This window comes from Panthera tigris, chromosome A2 (assembly GCF_018350195.1).
Source record: "Panthera tigris isolate Pti1 chromosome A2, P.tigris_Pti1_mat1.1, whole genome shotgun sequence".
Taxonomy (NCBI): domain Eukaryota; kingdom Metazoa; phylum Chordata; class Mammalia; order Carnivora; family Felidae; genus Panthera; species Panthera tigris.
This window is the reverse complement of record NC_056661.1, coordinates 155483393-155496284: the sequence shown is the minus strand read 5'-3', so window position 1 is coordinate 155496284 and position 12892 is coordinate 155483393. Positions and strand designations below refer to the sequence as shown.

The following is a 12892-nucleotide window of genomic DNA, read 5'->3' as shown; positions in this document are numbered from 1 at the left end:
TTAGAGTCTGAGATGTCTCTTGAATCCTAGACTTGGGGCCTTTGAGGAGGCACTTTTGGTATTGAAAGCCTGTGATTGGTGAGATTTCAGGTTTCTTCATTAAGCAAAAAGTTTCAAAAGTTCTGACCCTTAATTGGTCAAAAAAGGGAATAACTAAAAGTTTGTTCTGCTTTCCGCAGTCTGATTGCTTAGGGACGCCCTGAACCTGGGCTAATTAAGAACAGGTACCTCAGTGACTAAGTCCCCTTGGGAAGGAGGGTAGTGGGAGGGAAGGAGAGAGAAAGAGACCCTCAGTTCCCACAATGCTGTTATTTCTGGAGTTTCTGCTCAGCTCCTGTTGAGTAAGTTGCTGTGGCCCCTGTATATGCATCAGCAGTAGCCAGACAAGTTATCCAAGTCCTGGAGAGTCTGGGAAGGGTGGAGAGGCCCCTCCATGGGGGTGAGTATTTTCTCAGGGTTTTCCTCTAGGAAGGAGAGAGTAGGAGAAGATCAGATTGGAGTTCTGGGCTTGGCTGCCTGTTAGAACAAAGGAGGCCCAGAGCTTAAAGAGTGGTTGAGGACATCACCGAATCCCCTCTACACAGCAGAGAGCAGATTTATTTCTCCTCTGTTCCAATGTTAAAAACAGTCACTGCTAAGATTCTTCTATATTTTTTCACCCAGTGCCCAATACACAGACATTTTAGCAATGCAGATCACTGAGCCATCCCCACAATACTGTTCTTAACCTGTTTTCCCATCATTCCAACCTTCAGAGGCTTAGAGGAGGTGGCGTGAGTAAGGGAAGGGAGGAAGGGGAAATGGTAATGTGAGCCATGAAAGCAAATCAAGAAGAGTAGGCTCCACGGGGTATGGCCCGGCTGCTTTAATGAACATCAAGTACTATTTAACCATATAGCACACATCCAAGCAACTATCATGTAGGGAAATTTATCAGCATGACTTTATAGCTCAACAATAATATAGATATAAATATAGATGTAGATACAGATACAGATATAGATAGATATATACACACATGTCCTGCCTTCATACAGTTTATATTCTAGTATCATAGATGAACTGTGAATACATGAAATTAGATTTCCTGTCCTTCTTCCTTGCCTTATGTTTATTCCAGCATGATGAATAGACTAGCATCATAATTGTACTTACTTGTCTTGTATATAATCTGGCATCCACCCTCCCCTTGAATGTGAGCTCCATAGGGCAGGAATTTTTGTTTGTTCTATCCACTGCTGAATTTGCTTAATGTTAAAATAAGGAATAAAGTTAGTATACATATCAAATCAGGTAATAAAAAGTGCTACAAAGAATGGTAACAGCAAGCCATTCCTAATTGGTGTAGGATTACTGGATAGAATTCTCTGAGGAGATGACATTTGAGTAATAGGATGAAAAAAGTGAGAGGTCAAGTTCCAGGCAGACATCCTAAGGGCCTACTGCCCTCATATCTATCCTTGTCAGTGCCAGGTGCCACTTTTCCTCCCTCCCAGCACTTTGCAAATCACATGGAGTTAGAGAAGAATGATTCTTCCCTGGGAAACTATCTCAAGTTCTATAGTTCTCATTTATAGATGTTTCTGCTCTGTACAATGGAAGTTTACACTCTGGGGAAAGCAGAGGTGTTGGTCTTAGTCCTCTGCTGCTTTTCTACTGCCCCCACGATAAGTCTAGACAGTACTAGTAAGGATGAGGCACAGGGTTCAATATTCCATGTTTTGAACATCACCTAGAACACCTTTGTATCATCTGCTACAATTAACATAAGAGGAAATGACACAATCCCAGGCCTGGTGTGGCTGATCAACACAGCTTCATAAGTGGCCAGTTTAACACTCTTATCCTCTGTCCCCTGAAAGAAGGCATATCCAGTGGTGTAAAAAAACAAGAAAGGGTTCTTATCCTCTATAGAGATGAAGGAGTCTTCATCTTCAAGACAGGTGATCTTGAGGTAGATTGGAGGTCACCACATTGAGGTGTGGCCTTGTGCAGAGCATTGCAGTTGGGGCTTTTCACCTGGTCTTCAGGTTGGAGATAGTTTCTCATCCTAACCTGTCTTCCTTCTCTTTGGAGAACAGGACCATGTGGAGCCATGTTACCAGTCTTCAAGCTCTAGGTTTTACAAAAACAGAAACAAGGAGTAAATGGTGAACAATCTCTCTAGTGCCACTGAGTTCTGCCTTCTAGGCTTTCCTGGGTCCCAAGAACTACACCACATTCTTTTTGCCATATTCTTTTTCTTCTACTCAGTGACACTAATGGGAAACACAGTCATCATTGTGATTGTCTGTGTGGATAAACGTCTGTGGTCCCCTATGTATTTCTTCCTTGGTCATCTCTCTGCCTTGGAGATATTGGTTACAACTATTATCGTGCCTGTGATGCTTTGGGGATTGCTGCTCCCTGGGATACAGACAATATCTCTGGCTGCATGTGTCACCCAGCTCTTCCTGTACCTTGCTGTGGGGACCACAGAGTTCGCATTACTGGGAGCGATGGCTGTGGATCGTTACGTGGCTGTCTGTAACCCTTTGAGGTACAACATCATTATGAACAGCCACACCTGCATCTGGGTGGTCATTGTGTCATGGGTGTTTGGGTTCCTTTCTGAAATATGGCCAGTCTATGCCACATTTCAGTTTACATTCTGCAAGTCAAATCTGTTAGACCATTTTTTCTGTGACCGAGGGCAACTGCTCAAACTATCCTGTGGTGACACTCTTTTCACAGAGTTTGTTCTCTTTTTAATGGCTGTTGTCATTATCATTGGTTCGCTGGCCCCAACAATAGTCTCCTACACCTACATCATCTCTACCATCCTCAAGATCCCCACAGCCTCGGGCCGGAGGAAAGCCTTCTCTACGTGTGCCTCTCACTTCATCTTTGTTGTGATTGGCTATGGAAGCTGCTTGTTCCTGTTTGTAAAACCTAAGCAAACACAGGCTGCTGAGTACAAGATAGTTTCCCTGTTTATTTCTGTGGTAACCCCTTTCCTGAACCCTTTCATCTTCACCCTGAGGAATGACAAAGTCAAAGAAGCCCTTCGGGATGGTATGAAACGCTGCTGTCGACTGGTCAAGGATTGATTCTTCTATGTCAATTTTGTGTGGAAACACAGTAATCATTGGGGATTATTAAGTAACCTAGAAAACCCTAATTCCTCTCTTATCATTATCATCCTTTCAGAAGCAAATGGTATGTACAGTTTCCAGTCAGGCCATGGAAGAAGACAAAGAAGATGAAAATGAAACCCATCTGTGCTCACTAGAATCTCATTCATCAGTTCCTGCTGCTTCCACTATTGAACTATGGAAGCGTATCTTTGGGAAGTGGGAGGAAGTAGAGAAAAGAAGCACATATATTTTTGTAGCAATCTATAGCTCAGTTAATTCGCTTATAATCCCTTTCTCAAAATGTGTATCCTGATGGAGGAAGGATATGGGAGAAGGCTAAGGGTGCAGGTCTGGAATAATTAGAGTACCAAGGAAGAGAAGCTCACTTTTGTTGTTGCTGTCACCATTGTTATCTGTTGTAGACTTTTTCTATATTTTGTCCAATTTCTTGACAAGATCGCCACATATATTTTAAATATTGTGTTTCTCTCTTACTCTTGTGGTTTATTATGCGGTTTATTCTTGTTCCATTCTACTGCAAAGTAAATAAAATGTTATATACATTTTTTTTTTTGCCACAGAAGCAACCTAGATTGGTGAGATGGGGATTGGAATACTTTTTTTTTTTCAGTAAATCTTTGTGAAGTAAATATATGAAATATTTTGGGATGTTTGGGAATTGAGACAAATAAGAATTAAATGACTAATTCTACAGAGAATTAGCATTCTACAGCTGCTTAAATCAACTATTTCTAGTGAGACTGCTCCCAGACCCAGACTTCAGGCTTCATGATGCCTTATTTCTTTGTCTCCCAAATCCATGTGTATTAGTATCTTTCCATAGATCTTCTCTGTGGGGAGCATCAAAGGAATGAGAAGCTACCCTCTTAACTCACAGTCCTTCAGGAATTCCAGGGCATGGCTATTTAGCAATGCAGTTGTAGGATATTCATAATGTTTGAGGAAGGGATTTGATGGAAGGTGTTGATTAAATGATAACACTCAGCACCTCCTGCCAGCCCTGACCTGGGTGGATATATTGAGCCACCCAGCAGTGGATGATGGTGTTCCATAGGTTTGCAAAGAGTGCTGTGTGGGGATGCCTTCCATTTGATGAGGACAAGGAAGACCACCACATATGACCTAGCTGATTTCACCTCATATGAGCACTAGATGAGGTGTTGAGTGGGGCCTTAATCCAACCCATGTTCTGCTAGCCAACCAGTGGGTTGTCATGGGACTTCATTGGCTAGAGAAAGGGCTGAAGGTTGTCACAAAGGTATTCACCCACATCCACATTCATTTTCTGAGGTCTGTCATTTTTTTCTCCTTCAGTAATGCAGAAAGGATGCCTTTTCTAATTTGTACAAAGGCTTTTCATAGCGCAAGAATAGGAACTTTTACATATTTTTGGTGGGAATATAAAATATTTTGGTCCAAGTAATTAGACAGTAGGAAACTTAGTAAACATATGCTGTACATATATAATATTGCCTATTCTCAAATCTGTTGATTGTTTTTTCAGCTTTATTGAGTCTACTGATGAGCTTATGAAAGGAGTTCTTTTCCCCTCATGCAGTATTTTTTAGTTTATAATATCTTCCTTTGATTCTTTCTTACAGTTTTTATTTCTCTACTGAAAACCCTTCTTGTTTACGCATGTTGGTCACCTTTTCCACTATATCATTTTACATATTAATCCTAGTTACATTACTTTTACGGAAGTCAATATTTACTAGTATAATATTTTATTTATTTATTTACTTGGATTATAGTACTCTTTATTTTTAAATTGAAGTGCAATTAACATACAACGTTACACTAGTTACAGATGTATGGTGTATTGTTTCAACTATTCTATACACTACTCAGTGTTTACCACAATAAGTGTAGTCAGCATACAACATTGCTACAATATGATTGACTATTCCCTATGCTGTGCTTTTCATCTTGGTGCTTACTTCATAACTGAAAGTTTGTACTTTTTAATCCTGTTTATCTATTTCACCCATCTCCCAACCCGCCTCCTCTGGCAAATACCAATTTGTTCTGTACTGAGTTTTTTTGGCTTGTTTGTTTTGTTTTGTTCATTTGTTATGTTTTTTTAAGACTCCACATATAAGTAAAATCATATGGTATTTGTCCTTCAATGTCTGACTTACTTCACTTAGTATATATTACTTTCTAGGTCCGTCAATACTGTCTCAAATGGCAAGAGCTTATTTTTTAATGAATGAGTACCATTCCATTTTACACACACACACACACACACACACACACACACACACACACACACATATACATTTATCCATTCAATTATTAGTAGACATTTAGGTTGCTTTCATATCTTGGCTATTGTCAATAAACATAAGAGTGAATGTATCTTTTCTAATTAGTGTTTTCATTTTCTTCAGGTAAATATCCAGTAGTAGAATTACTGTATCATATGGTATTTCTATTTTTTTTTTTTTGAGAAAACTCCATACTGTTTTCTACAAGGGGTGCACCAATTTACATTGCCGCCGATTGTGCACAAGGATTTCTTTTTCTTCACATCTTTGCCAATACTTGTTATTTCTTGTATTTTTTAACTTTAGCCATTTTGACAGGCATGAGGTGATATCTCATTGTAGTTTTGATTTGCATTTCCCTGATGATGAATGATATGGAGCATCATTTCATGTGTCTATTTGCTATCTGTAAGTCTTCTTTGGAAAAATGTCTATTCAGGACCTTTCCCTATTTTTAAACTGGATTATTTGTGGGTGGTTTTTTTTGCTGTTCAGTGTATTGTTTTTAAATAATAATTTAATAATAATTTTAATTTTAGATCATAATTCTTATCAATGTATCATTTGCAACTATCTTCTCTCATTCAGTGGGTTGCCTTTACATTTTCTTGGTGGTTTTCTTCACTGTGCAAAAGCTTTCTTATTTATTTATTTATTTATTTATTTATTTATATTTTTAAATTAATTTTTTAATTTAAAAAATTATTTATATTTTAATTTACATCCAAGTTAGTTAGCATATAGTGTAACCATGATTTCAGGAGTAGATTCCTTAATGCCTCTTACCCATTTAGCCCATCCCCCCTCCCTCAACCCCTCCAGCAACTCTCTGTTTGTTCTCTATGTTTAAGAGTCTTTTATGTTTTGTATCCCTCCCTGTTTTTATATTATTTTTGCTTCGCTTACCTTATGTTCATCTGTTTTGTATCTTAAAGTCCTCATATGAGTGAAGTCATATGATATTTGTCTTTAAAGGCTTTTTATTTTGATATCTTTGATTATTTTCATTTTAAAGTTTAAAACTTTTAAAAGTTCATTTTTTTTGATGATGCTCTATGACTTGCCATGTACATCTTAATTTAGAATTCACTTCACGTGTATACTAACAATGCCAGTTAGCTAGGGAAACATTACTCCTATGTAGCTCTCTCCCCTTCTTTTCTTACTGTTCTTACAGTGTCTATATAGTTGCAAGCTTAGCAATACATTGTTACAATTATTACTTTATATTTTTTTATTTAAAACCTTTTTTACTTTATATATTTTTTAAAGAACATGGAAGAAGAAAGAAGAGCAAGTATATATTTATAGCATTTGTTGTATTATCCTCATTTACCTTTTCTGGTACTGTTAACTTTTTCCTCAGATTCAAGGTGCCATTTGGTGTCATTTTCTTTCTCCAGATCAGCTCTGCCTCTATCCACCTCCTTTGTGCTATTATTGGCAAATGTATTACATTTGTTTATGTTATCCATTCAACAATACAACTATTTACTTATTTCTTAATACAATTGCTTTTTAAATTAGTTAATAGAGAAAGACAGATATCATATTTTTCACTCATATGTGGAACTTGAGAAACTTAATAGAAGACCATGGGAGAAGGGAAGGGGGAAAATAGTTACAGAGAGAGAGGGAGGCAAACCATAAGAGACTCTTAAAGACAGAGAACAAACTGAGGGTGGATGGGGGGGGGGGGCGGTAGGGGAAGATGGATGGTGGGCATTGAGGAGGGCACTTGTTGGGATGAGCACTGGGTGTTGTATGTAAGTGATGAATCACTGGAACCTACCCCCAAAACCAACAGCACACTCTATATACTGTATGTTAGCCAACTTGACAATAAATTATATTAAAATAAATCAGTTAATAGAAGGCAGGGGAAGAAATATACATTTATACTGTCTTACATCATTACAGAATTACCCTTACCAATGCTGTTTCTTTGCATGTATATGGATTCTAATTACTTCCTGGGGTCATTTGCTTTTAGTTGGAAGAGATTTCTTCAGTATTTCTTATAAGAGGGGTCTGTTTTAGTTTATCTGGCAATGTCTCTTTTTGACTTTCATTTTTGAAAGATAGTTTTTCTGGATATAAGATTCTTGGTTGACTATTCATTTATTTATTTATTTTTATTTAAGTATGGCTTGCACACAATGTTATATTAATTTCAGGTGTACAACATAGTTATTGACCATACTTTCTTCTTTCAGCACTCTGACTATATCATCCCATTGCCTTCTGGTCTTAAATGTTTCAATGAGAAGTCAAGCATTTAACCTTATTGGGGTCCTCTTTTCCCTGAGATGTCTTTCTTTTACTGGTTTGAATTTTTTTCTATGCCTTTTAGAAAATGCACTATTGTGTTTTAGTTTGTGGATTTCATTGAATTTATTTTACTTGGATTTCATTGAACCTTTGTGGATGTGTATATTAATGGTATTAAAATTTAGAAAATAACTATCATTTCCTTAAATATTTTTTACTATCCTTTGTGTCTCTTCTATGCTTCTAGTGCTCCCATTGCATATATGTTGGTGACCTTAATGGAGTCCCATATTTCTCTGAGGCTCTGTTCCTTTTTTCTTCATTATTTTTTTCTTTCTGTTCTTTTTGTTGCATAATTCCTATTTATTTGTCTTCAATTTATTAATTTATTTTTCTATCAGTTAAAAATCTACTATTGAGCTCTTCTACTGAATTTTGAGAGAGAGAGAGAAAGAGAGTGAGAGCACAGGGGAGGGCAGAGAGAGACAGAGAGGGAGAGGGAGAATCCTCAGCAGGCTCCACACTGTCAGCACAGAGCCTGATGTGGGGCTTGTTCTCACAAACCATGAAATTGTGACCTGACGCTTAACCAGCTGAGCCACTTAAGCACCCCATCTTCTCTTCCACTGAATTTTTAATTTCACTTATGCTTTTCAAGTCTTGAATTTCCACTTGATTTTCTTTTTTAATTTTGATCTCTTTGTAGAATATCTATGTGGAGAAGCTTTAGCAACATATCTTCCTTTTCTTCCTTAAGCATTTTTTCCCTTTGGTTGTTTGAACATATTTTTATGGCTACTTTCGTATTTATAATGGCTACTTGGAAGTCTTTTGACTATAAAATGTGATATCTGGGCCCTCAACAAGCAGCTTCTGTTGTGTGCCTTTTGTATTGTGTATATGTCGTACTTTGTTTCTTTGCATGTCTTGTAATTTTTCATTGAAAACTAGACATTTTAGATATTATATGAAAACACTCTGGATGCTGGTATCCCACCTCAGGGGCTTGTTGATACAGTTTACTTGTTGATTTGTTTAGTATCCTGGCTGGACTACTTTAGTCCATTTCTCTGGCAGTGTGTACACTCTGGGGTCACTCCTTAGAGGCCACAGTCTTCACCATATGCACAATCTCCCTAATGTAACAGTGGTTTTAACAGGACTCTCTTTGACTGTCTCTTTCCCTTATCACACCTAGTTGTTAGGCTGTACTGATTGCTGGCTAATTCTTCTACTGTTTTTGACAATGTCCTGAGGCATAAATTGCTCCATAGTTGGATTCAACTAACTTAAGATTCCTTTACAGAGGTAATTTTTGAGGTCAGAGTTTGACATTTATTCTGACCCCAGGGAGGCATTTCTTAGCTGTCTCTTTCTCCGTTTCTGTTAAACTAGCTGCTCTATACTTTTCTTTGTACCCCTTTATGAAGTTACCACACTCCTCCTTTGCTCACCACCAAAACTTTTATTGTTTTTGAAAGTACTCTAAAGCTTGAACTTCCCCACACTGTTTCACATAGTCAGTTCCTTCAGAGCTGGCTGTCCCCTGGGAAAAATATCTGGGACATGACTCTGTAGCTGGGATTGAGGACAGTGGTGCAGTTTTTTCCAAGTGACACCCCTGCTTCAGTTTCAGGGTGATGGGGCAGTAGCAATTGTTTTTGAACTTCTTGGCTTGCCTTTCTGCAAGGGAGGGTGATTGAGGCCCTCATATTCTCAATGTGCTGTTCCTGAGGTAGAACCTCTGCTCTATGAATGAAGACTGAGCAGGAGCAGGAAGTCCCAAACCTGTTGTCTGCATTCTCCTGGCAATTAGCTTTTGCAACATGTAGTTGTGAGGGAGGAAGAGGAAGAAATGCAGACCCCTGCCCCTTTTGGGAAGATACTGTAGCCCTTGGCTTGGAGCTGGGGCTAAGGGAGCCCACTGTTCTTGGCTATATCTGCCTGAAGTGGACTTTCCTTCCCATACTGAATTAGGAAGGGGGAGGAAGGTGTTGGGTCATGTTTAAAGTGCCACAGACTCTTGCTGTTCTTGGCATATTCTCTTGAATTAATGTTTCTTCATTTGCTATATGCCTTTAGTACAATTTCCAGAGACTTCAAATATTTTTAAATAGTTGTTTTAAAGTCTCTCACTGATAGTTCCAATATCTGGATCTGCTCTGAGTTTAGTTACATTACTTTTTCTACTAAAACTGGGTTGTTTTTCATGTGTGTGTATGTGTGTGTGTGTATGTCTCATATGTTTTAAAATTAAATTCTTGGGGCGCCTAGGTGGCTCAGTTGGTTAAGCGTCTGACTTCAGCTCGGGTCATGATCTTGCGGTTGGTGAGCTCAAGCCCTGCATCAGTCTCTGTGCTGACTGCTTCAGATTCTGTGTCTTCCTGTTTCTCATCCCCTCTCCTGCTTGCGCTCTGTCTCTCTTTCTCTCTCTTTCAAAAATAAGTAAAGATTTTTTTTAAAGTTAAAAAAAATTAAATTAAATTCTGTACACTCTCTGTAGAACAGTTGAGTCTGAGGTAAATATTATTTGTGCCTCGAAATAGGCAGACCTCTTCTTGGGTTCAGTTGTAAGTTTGAGGAGTTCAGTTAATATGATGAGGAAGTCGAGCTGGATTGGGGGTATTTTGTTGCCTTTAGTGAACCAGATGCTTCAAATTCCTTTAGTGGTAGGCTGCTGTGCCTTGGTCTTAAAGTATCTAGACTGGGTATATGCATTATTGGATTTAACAGAAAACAATAATCACCTTGATACTTTATAGTTGTGAAATGTTTTTAAATCTTCCAACTGTTTTTGACACTGTCAAACTTTCCTTGCTCTACCCATAGATATGTTTGTATGAGGGATAATCCCCTATCTTGTGGCCATTGTTCTCAGTATGCTCAGATAGTCTACTCTTGGTGAAACATTTTTTTCACTGCCCTTTCTCCCAAACTTATTTTCTATTAATCTCAAGGCCACAAATGTGCATGGTTTAAGATACAGTTTTAACCAAATCACTCATGTATACAAATGATCTATTTCCCTAGATTTCCAGCATTTCTTCCATAGGGTTAACACTAAGCACCATTCTTTGAAAATTGACCAGGTTCTAAATCTATTTTCTCTTCTCCACCACTAAATAAAGACTTTTCTAGAATTCTCTTTTTTTAAAACTTTTAGTTTTACCTTCTATTCATTTTTTGAGAATAGGATGTTAACAACTGTACTGAATACAACAAAAACTGTTCTAATTTTATAAAGAGTAATCCAGGTTCTAACATTACACACACACACATTACATAATTTATCTATAACTCCCTTGAAATTCGCTTGTTGTTGGAATTTTCTCTAGTTACTTGAGACAATTCCATTCTTATATGAGATCTGTCTCTCACTAGATCAAAAAAAGTATGTCTTTTCTGAGGTGATTTTTTTGGAAGTTGTTGTGGAAATGGGATTGTTGGCATCCCCTACTCAGCATGTCCTCTACCAACTCACTGCATCAATCCCCCAGCTACTGTGAGGGTTGGCTTCAGCCAACGGCTCCTTCTTCAGACAACTGCCCTTGACTGGACAGGAGCCCCCTCATGCAGAACGTTTATAACCTACCCTTCTCCAGAGAAAGACTGACTGACTGAGAGAGACAGAAAACCATTCCATTTGTCTCAACATGCGACCAACTCTATGGAACAATTATTTTGTCAAAAGTCCTATGGGACCAGGCTAAACTAGTCCTCAGTTGAGACCACGTCTTTGAGTAGCTTTCTTTCCTTGTCCTATTCTGCTTCCCTCACTCTTCCTTTCCAGAGAGCACTCCCACCATAAATCACTTCCTCAGAAATCCTTGTCTTAGGCCATTTCTAAGGAACCCAATCTAAAACAGTTGGTATTAGAAGTGGTCTTAAAAGCAGACACAGATGAGGAGACTCTGGAGGTGGATCACTTGTTGGTCAGATGTCAATTACTGACAGCTTGGATAGACCCTGGAATGATTATAAGGATATATCAAATGCAATTGTTAAGATTTTTTACTCTGGTAGACTAGTATCTGAGAGGTTCAAGGAAAATAGTAACTGTAAGGAAAATGGAATTTGGTAGATATTGTGAAGTGCCATTATTGAGGAAAGAAAATGGTAGGCTCCACTCTATTTAAAGCTAAGTGTGAGACTTCCAGGGCCCTCTTTGGCAACATTAAAGACACTCATTCTGTATAGTCAGAGGACTGACAGAGTGAAAAACAGACACAGAATTTAATTATAAAAGTAATTTAATTTCAAAGAAGGCTCATTCAACCTTGCCAATTCTCCTTGTTCCAAAGACAGGGCCCTGATAGGAAATGAGTGGGACTCTCAGTCTCAGTATGATGATTTCTGGGTAGATACAAATGAGAGCTTTGAACCCCCCAGATTCCTCTAAACTCTCTTGATCTGCAGTAATGACACATTCCCCTTTTGGAAGACATGCCCCCTCCTTTCCTTTAGGACTAAAAGAAGTCAGATAAGGCACAGGCCTTATAAGACAATGCCATCCTCCTCAGGATCTTCATCCATCTCTTCTCCTTCTACCAGATTCATAAATTAAGTTTAATCTCCACATAAACTAGGGAAGAGCTAAATCTGCCAGCAGAAGAGAGATACACATCAAAGTTTCTGCAAGAACTGACTAACATGCACTAGCAGGCACTGGAAGAGCCTGCCCAGGAGTGAGTTTAGAGGGTGGGGGATCAAAGGATTGTTGGAACTTAAAACTGAATAAGAGAGAGTCTGTTGATATGGAGCCACTCCCCCATCATGCAGGATTAAAACCTTGGCAAGGGTCCTGGGGAAAAGGTCTAATGTATGCAATTTTCTGACTCATAGAATTTTGAAAAAGGTGAGAGCCTTCATTAAATTAAGTAAAAATGCCAAAAATTGCCTTGGAAGACTTGGAAGGAAGGAATAAAAAGGCTGAGAAAAGTAGAAATGTATAATGGGGCTATTATATAAGACTGAGAAACCCATCAGTTTGCCATGTTGCTTGGGAGGGAGGACCAAGAAGGTGATAAAAATGTATGGTTAGGGAGGACATCAGCTGAGGCTGTTGTTAGGAGATATTGTTACAGAACTGGGCTTCCTAATGGCAAGAGCATATAGGTGACCAGAATAACAGAGGCCACATGGCAACACTTAACTGTCAGATGCAAAGTGCACATACTTTCTCTATTAGACAGCAAGGTCAAAATGGCAAACAGG

The 12892-nt window shown here is 38.5% G+C and overlaps 1 protein-coding gene and 1 long non-coding RNA gene across 2 annotated transcripts; one reads left to right on the top strand and one right to left on the bottom strand.

Moving 5' to 3' along the window:
- Positions 1 to 1652: 1652 nt before the first annotated feature.
- On the bottom strand, positions 1653 to 6834 carry LOC122236464. The gene is made up of 3 exons (XR_006214541.1): positions 6744 to 6834; positions 3503 to 3651; positions 1653 to 2115 (listed from the first exon to the last, which is right to left on the bottom strand). It is a non-coding gene; the product is annotated as an uncharacterized LOC122236464 (long non-coding RNA).
- Positions 2148 to 3089, top strand: LOC122236463 (olfactory receptor 9A4-like). Its single transcript, XM_042977431.1, has one exon. It carries the CDS (start codon positions 2148 to 2150, stop codon positions 3087 to 3089), a length of 942 nt encoding a protein of 313 aa, XP_042833365.1.
- Positions 6835 to 12892: the final 6058 nt, after the last annotated feature.